The 17,847-nt window shown below is 38.3% G+C and overlaps 1 protein-coding gene across 8 annotated transcripts; it reads left to right on the top strand.

Moving 5' to 3' along the window:
- Positions 1 to 8,473: 8,473 nt before the first annotated feature.
- LOC131300080 (uncharacterized) lies at positions 8,474 to 17,817 on the top strand. Of its 8 annotated transcripts, XR_009190863.1 has the most exons (10): positions 8,474 to 8,842; positions 9,465 to 9,521; positions 10,982 to 11,080; positions 11,488 to 12,506; positions 13,265 to 13,680; positions 13,797 to 13,921; positions 14,010 to 14,049; positions 16,472 to 16,528; positions 16,620 to 16,686; positions 17,478 to 17,817. XR_009190863.1 is itself a non-coding variant. In XM_058325743.1 (7 exons), the coding sequence occupies exons 3-6, from the start codon at positions 11,071 to 11,073 to the stop codon at positions 13,900 to 13,902; spliced, it is 1,551 nt and encodes a 516-aa protein (XP_058181726.1). In that variant the 5' UTR covers positions 8,474 to 8,842; positions 9,465 to 9,521; positions 10,982 to 11,070; the 3' UTR covers positions 13,903 to 13,921; positions 14,010 to 14,213. The 8 variants fall into 8 exon arrangements, 7 of the variants coding, with proteins under 7 accessions (XP_058181726.1, XP_058181729.1, XP_058181723.1 ...); XM_058325743.1 differs by lacking the exons at positions 16,472 to 16,528; positions 16,620 to 16,686; positions 17,478 to 17,817 and having other exon boundaries at positions 14,010 to 14,213; XM_058325746.1 differs by lacking the exons at positions 16,472 to 16,528; positions 16,620 to 16,686; positions 17,478 to 17,817 and having other exon boundaries at positions 11,511 to 12,506; positions 13,797 to 14,213.
- The last annotated feature ends 30 nt before the right edge of the window (positions 17,818 to 17,847 follow it).

Here is a 17,847-nt window from a genome sequence, read left to right as displayed (position 1 = left end):
AATTGGAACGGAGGGAGTACGATAAAATCACGCCTTGAATTTTCAACGATTCATAAAGCTGGGGTGTATCGCATGAGGAGATAGAATCTTTTTTTTTTGCTCGGCAAGGAGAGGAGATAGAATCTTACTCTCTATTCCTGTGGAATTAAGGGTTTGTGGAGTGTTCCCATTTTTGGTTGGCAGACTTGTTTTAGCAGGATTGCTACTGTGAATCTGTGAACTGCTATTGAAAAAGGAAAGCTATAAATAACGTACTCTGAAACCTGGTCTCTGTTATTTAGGCTGTTTTTTCGACTTTGTTGCAGTGGTGGGCTGGTTCCAACACAAGAATGTGAACTTAGAATTGTGAAGCTATTGGTTAGGCTATTACATGGAGAATGTGCAAGTTACCAGCATGAAACACCAATGTTAACTAGCAAAGAAAGTGGGATTGACTCCAGATTGTGGGGTGGTGATTTGTCCGGAACTCGGATCTTGACAAGCTAATTTGCAAAAATAAGGAACCGGTTAGCACCGTTTGATTGGATTCAGTAGAAGGGCATTTCCATGCCTAAGTTAGATACTGAGAGTGGAGAAAGTCAAAGTACAGATATGATATCTAGAAACCGCATAGCTTCTTAGAGTTTATACATAAGGCTTTATAGAACGAGTATACTTGTCTTGCCTCCCAAGTAAGTCCGTGCTAGGCACGAGTCCTGTGACATAACCCTTAAACGTTTTAGGTACGTAAAAGCCATGCATGATGCTCAATGTCCACGTGGCCAAACACAGGTGTTCGAAACACTACAGTGGGACGATGAGTAAAACCCAGCTGGCTGCTAAGTTATCTCACGGTTCGGACGTGCTCTTGCCCAGCCTCACCTTATGGTTTCCGCAGACTGGACTCACGCAGTACTGGGCTTAAGCGAAACAGTTGGGTCGTCCGTGCGGCCTAATGGCCAATTGTGCATTCGGCCCAATTGAGCCCAGTGAATCTCTATTGTCAGGCCCAGTGGTTCTTTCAATTTCGCCCACTACACAGATAAAAAACCAATATTTTATCTATCGAGAAACTATTGATTTTCTTACTCTCTCCGTCCCAAAATCTTTGTACTTTTTCGATATTTGCGTCATTCTTTAAACTCTTATATCTCTCAATTTATGATATTTTTCATAATTTTGAAAACTTTATATTATAGATCTAATTGAAAACTATCAAATAAGATCCATATTGCATATTTTTAGAGATTCATATTAGAAGATAATAAGAATTCAAAGAACAACACCAATATCAAAAAAGTCCAAAGATTTTGGGAGGGATGGAGTATTTTATTGTGCAAATATCACAACCTCAATTTAGTACTCCAAAAGTCTCGATGGATAACTTGTGTATCTGAAAATTAACTGATAGTTAGTGGATTTACAGAAAATATTACTTTCCTTTGTCCCATTTTAAACTTTTAAATGCTCCCCATGAAAAATTGTGCCCTTTTAACTTTTAAAAAAAAGTATGGACGAGAATTTTTGTGGAATTTTTGTGTGTGTTTTGAAAGTACTGAGATCTTTTAAACGGTGGCCAAAAAAAAATTATAGATTAATTTCGGAAGTACTTTATTTTTTGAGGTCAAAGTTACACGGTCTCCCATAGAAAGAAAATAGGACAGAGAGTGTAACAAATATCGGCTACGTATGCGAAATACCAGACACGTATATACAATATATCTAATGACTATCAATATCTGATACGTACACGATACGTATACGAGTATCTTTTAGAAGTATTTGTGCTTTGTAGCTTGGTTCTTTACTATTCTAGGAGTCAAGAACCATGCGACGGCAGAAAACCGCAACCTCTCTCCACCTTGGTTGACTCTACGCTTAATACGGAGTATTAGATTAAAGTTTTTATTAGACAGAACAATTTTAATTAATCTTTACACTCTTGGGATGGCTTTTGGTGTGTATGGATCCAAGAATCTTTATTGATTCTTAGTATTATTTGTTGACTTTTGTGGCTCCAACCCATGCCTGCATTTACTCAGCTGACAAGGAGCCTCCCAAATCTTCATCTGATATCCTTCAGTATCCTTCAGCCTCCTTTGGAGTAAATGAAGGGAGACTACCATGGCAAAAGTGTGAGTAATGAACAGGGTCTCCTCTGGCTATGTAAAGAGACAAAGATTGAAAGATAACAAAACTCAATTTAAGAGGATGTTTTTGTATTACACTTCATGTCTGATACATTCTTGGAGTACAATATATATAATCATCCGTGGAAGACTCAAGAGCAGCTATAAAGGAAGGAATCAATCAAATCCCCAAATTACAGGGATCAATCAAATCCCCAAATTACAGTATACAAACTCCTAAATTATAGTATTCAAATCTCATCACTTAACAGTCCCCCGCAAACTGATGAGGAGGGAACGTAACATCAGTTTGTCTCGAAGAAGAAGGAAGCGCGAAGTAGCCAGACCCTTGGTGAAGATATCAGCTGTTTGGTGATCTGTACGAACGAACTGCACCTGAAGAATACCTTTGGCAATTAATTCCTGAACAAAATGATAGTCAATTTCAATATGCTTTGTGCGAGCATGGAAAACTGGATTAGCAGCCATATAGGTGGCACTGATGTTATCACAATAAAGATAACAAGGTGGGGAGGAGGAAACAAGAAGATCACGTAACAAGTAACGAAGCCAAAGAAGTTCTGCAGCTGTACTAGCAAGGGCACGGTATTCGGCTTCAGCGCTAGAACGTGCAACTGTAGGTTGTTTCTTGCAAGACCAAGAAATGAGATTCGAACCAAGAAAGATACAAAACCCAGTTGTAGAGCGACGCAAATCGGGACATCCAGCCCAGTCAGCATCCGAGAAGGCAGTAAGAGTAAGAGAAGAGGGACATTCAAAGTGAATGCCAAGTTCGATGGTGCCTTTGATATAGCGAAGAATGCGTTTGACAGCAGTAAGATGTACTGTCCTTGGAGAGTGCATGAACTGGCATGCTTGATTAACTGCATAGGTGATGTCGGGTCGGGTCAACGTGAGATATTGAAGAGCGCCGACAATTTGTCGATAGAAGGACGGATCTGATAGAATATCACCTTCATGCAACGACAGTTTTGAGCCAGAAGGCACGGGAGTAGAACATGGTTTCGCATCCACCATGCTTGCCCGAGACAATATGGAAAGGGCATACTTTGACTGAGATAGATGAAGACCATTAGGGGTATGCTTAGCTTCAATACCCAAAAAATAATGAAGATTCCCCAAGTCTTTCATGGCAAACTCAGTGCTAAGGGTATTAATGAAAGACTGAAGTAACGAAGAACAGCTTCCAGTTAGGATAATATCATCAACGTACAAAAGGAGGACCATAGTACCAGCAGAAGAATGAAACACAAACATGGAAGAGTCTGCCCGACTACAAATGAAGCCGTAGTGACAAAGAAAGCTGCTGAATCGTTGGAACCAAGCTCGTGGAGCTTGCTTGAGACCGTAAATGGCCTTATGGAGGCGACAAACACCTAGTTCTTATTTTTGTATCAGAAATCAGAGAGAAGAGAGTGATACACGAGTGGATTGTGAGGCAATACTGTGTGAGTTTGAGTGATTGTTGTAATCCTCCTCCAGTAAATATAGTGAATCCGCTGCCCCTCCGTGGACGTACCCGATTATTGGGGAACCACGTAAATAAATCCTTGTGTTTCTCTGTATTGTGTGTGTTTGTGTTTGCTTGTATTGACTCTGATTTAGCATTATTTTGTGGGATTTTCTTTCTGTAGGCAAACTCTTCTTTCTCTAAAGTGGCCTCTCTCTCTCTCTCTCTCTCTCTCTCTCTCTCTCTCTCAAAATTTGTTCCACACCGGATGAGTTAAATGAGATGCAAACTTGTAACTTGCTGGTAAGCTGCAAGGTGACTCCGGTTGGTTGATTGATTTGCTTTTTGCATAATTGATCAGGATTCGATTTTTGAAGTCAGGCCGCAAAAAAGTACTGGTTGCTAGTAGTTTCTTGTGAACTCTCTATTCTCGGTGTGGATAACTTTCTTTTGACTGGAACGAGAAAGGAATTAGTTAAGGTAAGCGTAAGTTGGTTGGACATCCTGACCGTCTGGGAAAAAAGAAAATAAAAAATAAAAAACCTGTCGCTAGTATTATTGTTTGTCAAAATCCCAATTTGGCCGACAATGTCTCCATCACCATTCGCCAAAAGGGATGTGCCCAATTGTCAATATGGATGTGTTGAACTATGTGACAGTGCTGGAACAAAACAAGGGCACGTGTAGATGGGGTTTCGGCCTCCCAATGTCCATTTCAAACTTCAAACTTGGGGCATGAATTAACTCAAGCAAGCTGTAACTGGACTTGGTTCTGGTTTGAGGTTTCTGGGGGCTAAGTTATGAAAATTTCAAAATAAATAGTTAGTAATTTCAAAACAAATACAGATTAATTTGCGTGCGCGTGCAAGGATGAGAGCATGAAAGCGTTTTCTAAACATATCAAAAACCGAGAGCGAGGGTCACGACATTTTTAAAGACCATGTGAATAAGATCCTGGATATTGCGATTCGCTGTTGTTATAAGATCTATAGTAACTCGTCATTGAGCTTTGGGTAACTTTATTTAACTCTTAATTAGGTGTCTTTTAAGCTCTTTTAGAAACAATTATTGAGGACGCCCTTGAAATCAGCCAAATGACAGATACCTTTAACGTATGAGAAACTATTGTAAGTCCATTGTGGTTTCAATATTTATTTCACCGACGCCCATCAATCAACTGTTCGATTAATTATAAACATGTAATAGAGAGCCAAAAGTATCTTATATTGGCAAATTTCCCGTTTTATAATAAAACTAGCGCATGTCCGTGCTTAAAGGCACGTCGGAATGTAACATTGTATCAACTTAAATAAATTATCCGTTTTACCTGGCTAGTTTACGTGATCAATGTAATCTACACAAAGTGTCAGTTATCATTTTGCGATATTTTTCTATTTGATGATAAAAAGACAGCATTTATATATAGAGAGATGCATTACCTAAAAAGTGAGGATATAGAGGGATTGATTTATTATGAAAAATGATATGATGGCTAAAAATTTAACATGAAGTGATTTAACGGTTGCAGAAGTTGCTCTCGTTTATATGCCTAGACATCTTCAACGGAAAGCGATTTGTTTTATAATATAGAATATGGATAAATAAATAAAAAACTCAATTCTCTATTTTCTGAGTATTAAAAAATAAATAGTTATTCATAATCTTTAACCTTTTTGTTTTTTCAAAATAGCTCCTCCCGTGGGCAAATAAGTCATTTTTTGATTCAAAATAAGTGAGAGTTAATAGTTTTAAATACTTTGTAGATATAAGTCAAGTTCGGCTCATTTCGTCACGTGCTTGGATAGCAATTATCGATAGGGAGTGTCGGTGAAACATACACAAAAACCACAGCTGGTTCGTTGTTATTTCTCGTTCCTGACGGGAGTATCCTCCATCATTAAAAAAAATCTCAGGGAAAGTGAAATTTACCTTAAAAAAAAAAAATGTGCCAGGCTATCCTGCAACAGAAGTACTAGTATCTTTGACACGTCAATTACTGACCATAAAAATTCGGATCACCCACCAATGACCCACCTACCTAACTCATCCTATCCACACCTTTTAATGAATACTAGTACGGAGTACTAACTTTGGGAACTTTGGACATGGAATCTTTGTGGCAGTTAATACTGATGAATTCAGATTCATTTCAGGTTACAGAATTTGATGGGAACGATAGTAAATGAGGAGGACGAGGAGTACGAAGTAGAATGGTGTTCTTAAATGAACCTCAAGATTCGTGTTCAATGTGTATTTGGATTTATAGATTTTTAAACAAACCCGGTACGGTTCAAAAAAGAGAAAATATTTAAACTGTCAATAACAACAAATCAACGGTCCAGAACTCTTCCCTAGAAGAGTTTATTAAATCTGGACCATTCATTCATTTTTCTGGAGGGGTTCATGGTCAGGTTGTCTTGGTTTCTATCTTTTGTAATTTTTAAACGCTACAAAGAACAAATGACTACTGAGAGATGAGAATGTCTTTACGTTTATCAGTCAGGCATGGTGTGAATAGAACAGAAGTAAATGTAGTGGCCAATGTGTGTGTGTGTTTACACAAAGCATCATTACCATCAACAGTTTGTACCTATAAGTGGCATAACTTGCATATTTGTGGGTGAGAACGAGCGTAAATGACAGCGTCTTTAAGAAATATCTCAATTTATTATAATTTGCTGCTAGACTTTAGATCAAACAGAAGCGTAGAGAAGATTTGAGAGAGGAAGAGAAAAGTCGTACTCAAAGATTATGTGACCTAACTTTGTACCTCCGAGAAAATTATAATTAGGTTTGTTCGAGAGGTGCTGTCACATTGTTTACCTAGTTTTCCCGATACAAGAATGAGCTCAACAAGAGCGTATTAGTTTAACGCTTACATCTTGATATCTTGCTGTGAGTTGGCTAGAGCAAAAATTGTCGTGCCCTTTATATGGCTCTCGTCCCGGCCTAAAAAATAGAAACCAAATTGTTCATTTTACTGGTCTCATTGAGTAGGTAATGGCCGTAAAAATTAGAGGATCATGATACAAATTCACATGAGAGGTTCGTATCAATTAAAAGAAAATTAAAACTCTGGATGTAATTGTCCATTGTAATTCAAAGGAAGCATATCTTCACTTTGCAACAAAAGCAGTTGTTCTGCAACTGCAAATCTGCAATCATAAATAATGGACCTGAAAAAGGGTAATGCCAATTAAAAAGCCAAAATTGCTACTCAAAATGTTTTAGGCTTGTTTGGTAATGTAATTTTTTGATATAGTTTTAAACCTAATTAGTAAAATATAAAACAAGATTACCATTTAAAAATTAATTAGTGGGTGGGTAACCAATAAACCAAACGAACCCTTAAACAAACCATCACTAATTTGGACATCCCCTTCATCTCATCAAAGGCAATTGGATAGCACCAACAAAGTGAGTAGTATGTTTTTTAATTTTTTTTTCAGTCTTTCTATTGTCAGCTTACTAGGCTGACACTAAACACACAATAAGACAAGAAAAATATGTATTTCTGTATTTTTTTTATACTTTTTAATATACATTCACACACTTGTTATTTTCAGCCCATTGAGCTGATTTTAATTTTAATTTTTTTTTAAGCTTAGACCCAAATATTTCCCTATCTAAATTAATTTCTAAATGAGTACTTGAAAAGTAATACTACAAAAACATAGCAAATGAGGCAACAACTATCTGATTGGGATTTTTGAATCAAAACTGTCCAAAGGTTTGTTGAGCGATAGTGAGTGAATATAACTACTGCTGTGCTTATTAAATACTACAAAATGACGAAATCTCAACTAATTACTCATTTTTTTATTACACTGTCTCAACTAATTGTGGGTCACTTGGATGGTACTACTTACTAAAGGAAAGAGGGAAAATTTCAAAAATGCCCCTAAACTTTCCCTCTAATGTCCCATTTTTTTAAGAGCACCCAAACTTAAAACAACTTCAATTAGACATCTGAACTTGTTGAATACTGCTCAATTAGGCCCCTCCCATTAAATTCCATCAAATTGAAGATGGAATTGGATTGGACTTGCCTATTTGATTTGTCAGTTGGGTTTTGGAGAGCCCAGAGTTGCTAGTGATATTGGAGTTGTACACAGTTGGGTACGAACAAATAAAGAGGGGGAGAAGAAGTTTGTGGTTTTGGGTATGTCTGGTTCATGGTATTGGTTTGATTATGTGGTACAAAAGATATGGATTTGGGTGGAGTTACACAACATTACTTTGTTAACCACGTGGCATTTAAAAAATGACCATGTCAAATCCAAGTCAGCAATTTCCACTTCAATTAACGTGAGGCATCTAATTGAATTCATTAAGTTTGGGTGCTTACGGGATACATTTGGGAAAAAGTTTATGGGTATTTTTGAAATTTTTTCAAAGAAAAGAACAAGAAAGAATAGTAATAAAATAAAAAACAGTAGGGCTATAAACATAGATACCGGCCATAAACCCAATCGTAAACGCCTTTATAGTCATTTGATGGACGTAAAACTCGTAACATTGTGACGGTTATAATGCTGGAGTATTTGTGATCGAATTTGCAGTTGGCAAAAATGTTAGCACCATAGGTACTTACACAAACACGTGAAAAATGTTAAGATCAATGAAAATGTTCATGAAAGATTACTGGACGATTCAGATTATTTATCTTTCATTGATACTTTAATGGATCAGATTCATGTATCGTATCCTATCTGATGCGTCCAAATACGTATACAAATTCACTCACATTTATATGGGCCCACACCCATTAAAAGAGTAGAATGTGCGCGGAATCCACCGTAAATATGAGTGAATTTGTACGAGTATTTATACCGTAGAATGGTTGCTGCAGTCGTGTACTAAAAATTAACATTTCCGAATGAAAAAACAACTTCCTCGTCTGTCAAATCGATTTGATCGATTTATATGACCTGCCACAAGTTGCACTCTCTCTCTCTCTCTCATCCGGCCTGGCCTGTCTATTTCCCGGCAACAACGAAAACGAAAACCACCTTTCCTCCGCCACAAAACCAAAAAGCTCAGCCCTTTTTTGACTTCTACTACTACAAACACCTTTTGTCTTTTCGTTTGTAGTATTTCCTCCAAATATTTTGACTTCCACTTCTAACCCTTCCCAAACCCACATAATTATTAGTAGACGAATTCAACCAAGATCAGAAGACGACGCCGGTTTCTCCGGCCCCGGTGAAGAAGTCAGGCCAGAGAGATTTCGCCGCCGAACGAAAAACGGAAAGTTTTACAGGTCAGCAGTCGGTTTGAATTTTAAAAATTTTAAAATACAGAAGTAGTATCTCTTTGATAGAGCAATAGGAGTAATTTCTTAACGATTCGGGAACTGCCTATTTAATTTATAATAATAATTAGGGTTCCTTTTCGCATTCACGGACGTGCTGCTTCCTCTTCTATAGTGTAATTTATTGCACGAGATATGCACCTGTAGATATAGAAAGAGAAAATGAGTGCTCACTCATTTGGTTCCAGAGGGAGAGAGAGAGAGAGAGGGAGAGAGAGTTGACCCTTCAAATTGCTAGAGTAGGATTATTTTAACACCCTCCACTCTCTCTGTTCTCTCTCTCTCTCTACCGGCATAATATTTTAATTTTTGCCATCTCTAGCCGGCTGTGATTTTATTTTTTCTTTTAACGGACTTTTAATTCCACTCTTCCCCATGTCTCTCTTTCTCCCCGTATAACCTCCCCTCTCTCTCTCTGCTAATTGGATCCTGAGATTCCCAGATTGATACCCATCTATCTACCAAAGACTCAATGCTGTGGTGATTTTTCAGTGTCCTAATCTCGTATTTGTCGATTGCTTTTATGGTTTGTTTTTGTTTTTGTGTTTTTAATTTATGTCGTTTTTTTCAGTGAATTTTGAAGCAATAAGAAGAACAGAGTCGCAACTATTTTCTCCTGATTAAACAGGTGCGGCTGATTATTATTATTATTATTATTATTATTATTTTGTGAATTTGTGCAAAATATCCAAATCCACAGTCCTTCCTATTGGTACTCTTTTGCCCTTTGAGAGTTGTACTCCGTAATGATGTGAAGTTTGGATGGAATTTTCTGATTGAGGTATCTCAGATTCTATCGTTTTGGCCCTTAACCAAATTCACTTGTAAGGTAGTGGGGGGACCTGTTTGGGGGTACGCTCTGTTTGGTACCTATGGAAAAGAAAAAGAAAGTATGAGGAAAGTTTAAGGGAAAATTTACCGTTCATAAGCCCTTATTTGTTGATTTATTTTGTCTTTTTTCTCTCAAACCAAACGAAGGAAGGGGATATATTTTTTTTCCTTACCTTTCCTTTCTTTTCCATGGGTACCAAACAAACCCTAGTCACATGATCTGCATGCGTGAGCACGAGCATGAAAGCAACTTACGAAAACATTCCAATCTACTGAAATTTTGTGAGACCGAGGATTAGAGTCGGAGCATTGAGCGAGAATTGAGAGCAAGAGTGAAGGGTCCTACGAAGGATAACCTTACTTTTGGTAAAACCCTAGGTAGGAGAAAGGCAGAAAGTATAGATTTGGAGATAGAAGTCAACAAAGAGGTTAATTTATGGGATTGCTGCAAAAGGAGGCCACTCAGGTTTTGATTCAAAAGTGTGCTATTTTTTAGTGGGTGAAGGGTATGTGGCAGTTTTTGAGAGGTGACTTTTCTGTTGTTCTCTTCTTTTTCTAAGGGCTAAGATGAAGATTTCATAGATAATATACCATTAAAAAAAAGACTTTTTTGACCCATTGTTGAGCAATACATTCGTGCTGGTAGAAAGAATAGAGGCCGTGCAGAAGTATTTTTCTTGCTTGCATTAGCTTAATAATTGTGGTGGATTCTTTTTTCTGTGGCAGGCAGGTTTTCCACTATGATCCTAGAGTTCTATTTTTTCTATCTGAATAATTCATTTAATTACTGAACTTTTTCAGATTGTATCAAAGATGTGCTATTTATGCTCTCTTGGATGGTTTGTTTAGTTCTTTTATACTCATTAGATGTATGTCCTGTCGAGAGAAGTTTGTCCTTCAAGTAAAGTTATAGATTTTGTTAAGAAAATTTGAATATTCAATTGGTATCTCGGAGATTCTTGTACACTGGCTAGTGGCTACTATAGTTTGTGAATGATTGAGACTACCTCTGGTTTTAAAGTTTTTAATCGAGTTAGGGATTCATTGGTATCAGGATCCTGGTACACGGAGGTACATACTTACAGTTTGATTGACAAGGAAACAGGATTTTGGAAAATTTACATGACTAATTGGTACACACTTACAGTTTGATTCGTTGGTACCTATGTAGTTCATTCTTTCTTTTAGCAAGTAGCATGAGTATTTACATGATTTTGGAAAATTTCATGTTTGCTTAACTTCTCATTGGTTCGATAGGGGAGTTTCTTGAGTTGCTAAAATCAGCCAGGCAGTGGATGTTTGCTTCACAGTTAGAATTCTTGGAGCCCTCCCACGGGGTGTGAACGATGAAGCCTGGTAATGCCGCAATGTTATAATTTGCTTGAAATCCTGTTGCTTTTGGAAACTTATGCTTGAATACCTTTCCTCGAAATTAGGGCTGAAGGCATAATCTTTTTTCTGGCGGTCTATTTTTCTATTCGTTGTGTTAAATGTACGGATGTAATCGTCGTTTTTCTAATAAGAAATGCAAGCACCCAGTTTTTTCCTTACTTTCTTTTGCATACGAATATGCAATGGTCACTTGATTTCAAAATAGTGGGTCAATTACTTATCTTTTCTCTGTTCTATTTTGTAACTGTGGGGATGTGTCTTGTATACACAACTTTTTTTAAATTCTTTTAAATTTACGCATGCCTTGGAGTTCAAGTTTTTTTTAATCATTTAAGCAAGAATAAGAGATCGATTTTTTTGTCCATTTGCAGATAACGATCTTCTGTTTCGTCAGTCAACTCTTCTCCGTAAGCATGAAGCTAAGCCGTCTGCAAACAAAAACAGCGCTTTGGACACAGCCAAGCTGGAGGGAATCATGATGGAAAATCAGAATGGGGCCTTGTGTCATCATCACAACTGTGATACTGATACAGCTCGGTTGGCATCTGGCAAAGATGGATTTTGTAACACTCCAGAGCTGGAATGTATTATGTTTGTGGAAGATTGCACCACTGGCGATGGAAATGCAGTCAGAGATGCTGTTGCCCCATGTGCCATTCCTTCCAACAAGAAGGAATTGTTTCAGGGGGACATGGAAATTCATTCTGACACAAATGGTATTCAAAATGAACTTGGATTTAGGGAATCTGTTGCCCCGTGTGCCATTCCTTCCAGAAAAATGGGTAAGTTTGACACAGATCCATATACTGACAAGAATGTCTTGGAATGTGAACTGCCGGAGTTGCTAGTTTGTTACAAAGACAATCCTTTTCATGTTGTCAAGGACATTTGCATTGACGAGGGAGTCCCTTCCAAGGACAAGGTTTCGGTTGAATGCCGAGAAGAGAATTGTCTTTGCACCTTCCTGTCCTCAAATGAAAATAAATATGGTTGCTTGACAGGACGAGAAGATAATGAATTGCTCAGTTCCTGTGGGTCAAAATCTTCATCAGAAAACGATTCTGACGAGGTTGACACTAGTGAATGCAGGACCAAGGAAATTGAGTTGCTTAGTCCCAGTGGATCGAAAGCTTCATCGGAAGATGACTGTCAAGAGGTTGATACTCATGTATGTGGATCCAATGAGAGAGTTGGGACAGAATTGCTAGCTTCATCAGAAAATGGAATTGCCGAAGATATTGGAAATGACAATGGACCCACGGTTCCAGTGCAGAGTCAGACAGATGAAGCAAATTTTAATACAACTCATGAGAAAGTGGATGATGTCTCAAGAGCGAAATTTGTGACAAGAAGGGTAAATGCAACGAAATCTCTCAAAGAACTCCTTCAGGTTTGTGTCTCATAGCCCAAATCCATTTAGTCATTATTGTAGCTTTCAATAAAGCAGTCTGTGTTAGCCCTAGGCTTAGAAATTCGATCTTTCTGCTCTTAGGTTAGCGAAAGCTGAACAGGTTGAGGGAGATAAGCCTTCGGACTTTTCTTACCCGCCTTTATTGATGAACAACTGACTATGGGGAGGTATTGGCTAAGATCCAAAATCTTGATCTTAACTCTTAAGGAAGAATTGGTAGAACTCTCCGTTTAAGGGCCCTTAAGAACAATTTGTTTACTCAGCACCTTCATTGGTTCATATGTTAAGAGCCACTGGATTGGCGCTCACTTGAATAGTGGACCCCAGAATATGAATCAATGAGAGTGGCGAGTAATTTTCACCCACTTTAACGTGGGATGGTGGTGTAATGACTGTAATCCATGAATGAGAATTTATGTTGTCTTTTCGAAATTGAGGTACCTAAGTTTTTCCTAGTTTCAGCATGTCTATAAATCTAATATCAGGATTATGTGACCAACTAACAGTCCAATTAAAGGGGAAATATTAAAGAATCAACTTGTGTTCTTCCTACACAATAATTTGGGTAGCTAGTGTCTTGTTGGAAAAATGAGAAAGTGGAAAGGTGTTAGTTGGATATCCACCCTCTTGCTGTACTTCAGCAGTTGGCACCCAACTATTCAACTTGATTTCAAGAATGAGTTTGCAAAATCTGGAGCTCACTGCAGATTGGAATTGTTTGAAATTTTGAATTGCAGATGCCACTTACTGAACATCCGTGTGAAACCCTTTCCGTGATTTTAACACCTGAAGAATCAAGCAAGTGCAACCCTGCAAACAGCTTGGCATACGATAGCAAGGTGGAGAGTGGAACAATCACATTTGATTTCAACTCTTTGAAACCTGCAGCTAGTGACAGAGACGAGATCCCTAATGTTTCTGATCTTGAATCCCACCTCAAGAACGATAGTGAGAATAAACACGACAATGGGATTTCTGATAGTTTGTCAGTTTCAAGTGAAAATCAACACAATCAAGGCGAGACAAGTTTCTCCATGGCAACTCATCCTGTGTCAGGGCTTATAACATACTCGGGGCACATAGTATCTTCTGGTAGTATCTCACATCGGTCAGATAGCAGCACAACCAGCATTCGATCTTTTGCCTTCCCCGTGTAAACTTCCACCAAACTTGTTTCAGTAGTTATGTTTTTCCATTTGGTGCGCAATCACAAGCATAACTACTATTTTGATTCCTGCATTTTAACTTTTGTGTTGCTTTCATCCACAGATTGCAGAATGAATGGAACAGCAGCCCGATAAGAATGGCAAAAGCTGATAGAAGACATTGCAGGAGGCAGAGGGGCTGGCACAGCCTTTTTTGCTGTAGATTCTAAACGATTGTATTTATTTCGGGTTTGTGAGGTTATTTATATACGCCATCAATATTTTACATTCTGAACCATCTAGTATCGTAAGTTTTTCATCGCGATCTTTTTCTTAGGCTTGGAGTGTCAATGTGCACCTAAATCTAAGCTTTTGAGGTATGGTTTAAAGCATGTAAATTTAGTGGTTTTGATTTGCTCTTGGCTTTTAGTAGGAAATCAGATATGTTTTGATCTTGTAGTGATTTATTTGACCAGTATAGCAGAATTGTGCCATATACTAATAAAATAGTTTCATTGTCGAAGTTTTTGCAATGGAATTATTTAGCCCTGGTCACAGTATATTTAAAATTTCAGCATATTAGTCTAAAGTCCAAATGAAATAACCCCATAGGAGTTTTAGTCCAGTCTAACTTATAGTATGTCCTCCTACTCAATTTGCCCTTAAAACTTGTACCTTTTCTTTAACATTGGCTGGGAGCAGAATTCAGAACTTTTTGAATGAATCAATATGTGTTGGCAATTTGGCATAAAATTTGCTCCTCTCCATGTAGGCCTTTGTCATCTGTTTGTTGAAATGCAGAAGACTTGAGATTTCCTTGGTGTTGAAAGCTCATCCGTTGGGCGCGTCGAACCAATAAAATGAATGGGACAGTGAAATGTAGATATCTGTTGCTTCTACTGACAAAATGGACGCACTTTTGCAGATAATTTATTTTTTGTTCCTATTTTAATTGATCGGGGTGAACAGAGGGAATGATTTAATATGTCAAACTACTGTTTTAGTGTGATGTAGTTGTGTTTCCAACAAAGCTCCCTTTGTTGTCAATTAGTAAACACCAAGCACCTTCATGACCTTCAGAACCGTTGTATAGTAAAACACAAGGTACCGATAAGATTTTCAATGAACAACGTGGCCATTCGTGATCCTTTCGTTTCGAACAACAATAGTCACAATATTTACGTTTAACCTTAGAACAAGACAGCAAGTGAGCATACCTTCGATCTATCTTTCCTGTTCACATACAGAAGAGCCTTTCAAAAGGTTGTAGATGTCATGAATGTGAGGTCCGAACGACTCATAAGGCTATGAATCCCGTAGCCTCTTCTGACTTGCGCGAAGAAGTGGTGTTCTTCGTTATTCAAATAAGAAGAAATCACTTTGCGAAATTTGGTTGGCTGTTTGAGAACTTTAAAGTAAATTGCAATGATCTATCTTACTGTGTATCCAAAAAAATAAAATAAAAATAAAGATCTATATTACTACCATAACCCACAAGCAGCAACAAATAATGGAGTCCGCATACTTCCCTCTCCTGCCTTTTAGTCAAGGAGCTTCTTTGCGGTCTTTCGAAGAAGGTAGAATGATAAGATGGTATCAATGAGCTCATTGCAAATTCAAAGCGGTTCTGTAGTTACACTTGCGCAGGTTGGGGATTACGCACCGAAACGCACATACACAGAGATATGAGAATGTAACGTGATTTAGCAGTCTATTCAACGTTACATAGGAAAACATTTGGGGAGCTTGCACGCTCAACTACCTCTTGAGGCAAAGCCTCGTGTCGGGCACAAAGAAAAAAGGGAAAGGAAAGGTGCCTCGTGCGACGGACATGGGGCTTATGAAAGGGTATGAACGTTTGCTAAGGATAACAAATGCCTTTCGATGCCAATGAACAGTATGAACTGGTCATTCAGGACAAGAAGAAAAAAATTTACGCTTCCGCAAGTGCAGTAACAATGGCTTATACCCGTTTCAAGCCCCTCTTTCTTCTTTTCCAAGGTCACCAACAAAGTGTTCACAAGGGTTCAAACCTCACTAGTTATAACCAACAATGCTGTCTTTTGCCGAGAAAATAAAAAACGGTCCCCAACAAAGTGTGGTAAGATTGTGAATAAAAATCTTAGAAAGTTGGTGTCCATGCTGCTTTGTTTGATTGAGATAATGATAATAACTTCTACCAGGTGAAATAAAAAATAGCAGCAATTTGGGTTGATGGGGCCTTATATGGGCGTGTAAAATTCTTACTCAACTCCGTATTAAAACAAGGGGAATGGATCCTCTTGGATACAAGGAGACAGTACTCTATTAATTTGCTGCAATCAATAGTTTGGATGTATTTTTTCACTTTTACCGGTACAAGTGTATTCTTACTGATAAAAATGTATGAGAAACTCGGAACCATTAAATTAACCAGTGGACGGCCTCGATCTGAACTGTCTCGTCTGGTCCAAACCATTGGACCGGAGAAGAGCCGCACCCTAAAACAAGAGGCGCATGGGGCCCTACGGTGATAGGGGGACAAGACAAAAATAAACCCCAAAATTTATATGGATTTCGGTAGTACTTGTTTTGGAACTCCACTTTTTGTGCTCTGTGTATGCTCTCCTTCTCCTACCTCTGTCTACCCCTTTGTGTGCTTTAAATTCCACCTCCCAATACCAGAGTGACTGCCTCCACAGCAAAATCTACCTTTCAACTATATTCTCCTGGCTTATCACATCAATGGAGCTGACAGTAATTACTTTAACACTGTGTGTTAGTCTCTCAGTTTTGCTTACACCCTCTGCCTCTCAGCAGATTCATGTGCAATCATCCTACCATACAATTCCGAGGAAGCTCAGGCTTCTTGAGGAGGTACGTACGCGTAAATTTTCTTCCATGGTACTTTTATTCTAATACTAGAATCTTATGCTCGATCTCATTCTAGAGGTGTCATGTAAAACAGGTGAAAGTCAATGCGGGCGGCAAAGAGAACTTGTCTTCATACGACAGACTGAGGGGATCTTTTTCAGGTGATGATCCTCTATATGTGTTTTTTTTTGAAAACTCAGGGTGTTCAAGCTAGTTTAAACGTATTTGGACTGATCTCTAGGGGGATCCGTATCACTATCCACTTGGAGGGGGCTCAATTTAAATCCAGGACAAAGTTTCGCAAGAACTAACCCTACATGCTGTATCCTTGTCACCTAACTTCCTCTCGTGCATGTCACTCGGTTGAAGAAATACTCGCGAACTCTGCAATTTAGAATGTGCCATTACATCTTCGTCTTAGTTAAAGTCACTTTGTAGTAGCAGCAGTAGCAGTTGTGGTTAGTTTGCCGTCACCAGTAAATTAGTTACGACATCAGCAATTGCGGTTGCAGACTTGCAGTCAGTGGCGGAGCTAATATTAGTACTAGATATCTAGCTAATCTTAGACTCTTAGTACTCGAATTGCTCCTGCAATTTCTCTCTCTACTCATCAACTGCATCGTAACGAACTCTTTCAGATGTAAATATGTAACAAATTCTTCTCTATATATATTCAACTTCTATTTCATTTTCTCGGCATTCTCTCTTTTTCTTGATTAGCTATTCAGGGGAAAAAATTCCATGTTCTGCCACTCATCTTTTTCTAATTTTAAAAGCCCGCCGTGAAGATGATAGAAGGATTGGCCGGGCACCCATTTTTAAACCTTTAAATCATTATTTCCCGAAGTTGCATGCTTCCGTAGGCAACCCTATCTTTTATTAATCCTAAATTTGATTAAAGAGATCGAATGCATCTAAATATAGATTTTTTATGTGACTGGCCGCGTACCAGGTAAACAACACCGTAAAGAATCAGGCGTGGTTCGTGCAAGAGGATCAGGAACAATGCAAGAATGGAAGGAGGGGATCGACCCGTCACACTTTTTTACGATGGATTACTCCCACGTTACAAGACGACGTCCCATACATAACAAGTCGTTGCCGGTGGCTCCATGAAACACGGGGGGAATTCATTCAGATTTCGCTTCCAAAGTACAGGAAACAAAAAAAGGTTTTCAATTCAATTTTGGAGAACAAAAGGAAAAATCAAAAGCAGAAAAACAAGTTTTATCTTGTAATTAGGGAAGTGAGGGACTTGTCGTGGTTGAGAATGGCTAATGGCCGACATTTTGGAGCAGAACCCTAAGTTTTGGTACTAACTG

Source organism: Rhododendron vialii, chromosome 9a (assembly GCF_030253575.1).
Source record: "Rhododendron vialii isolate Sample 1 chromosome 9a, ASM3025357v1".
NCBI classification, from domain to species: Eukaryota; Viridiplantae; Streptophyta; class Magnoliopsida; order Ericales; family Ericaceae; genus Rhododendron; species Rhododendron vialii.
Note: the sequence above shows the minus strand (reverse complement) of the source record. Positions and strands in the feature narration are given on the sequence as shown.

Coding starts and splice junctions, on each gene's coding strand:
- LOC131300080 (XM_058325742.1), top strand. Junction 12,507..13,264: donor CTCTCAAAGAACTCCTTCAG/GTTTGTGTCTCA, acceptor TTTGAATTGCAG/ATGCCACTTACTGAACATCC. Junction 13,681..13,796: donor CGATCTTTTGCCTTCCCCGT/GTAAACTTCCAC, acceptor TTTCATCCACAG/ATTGCAGAATGAATGGAACA.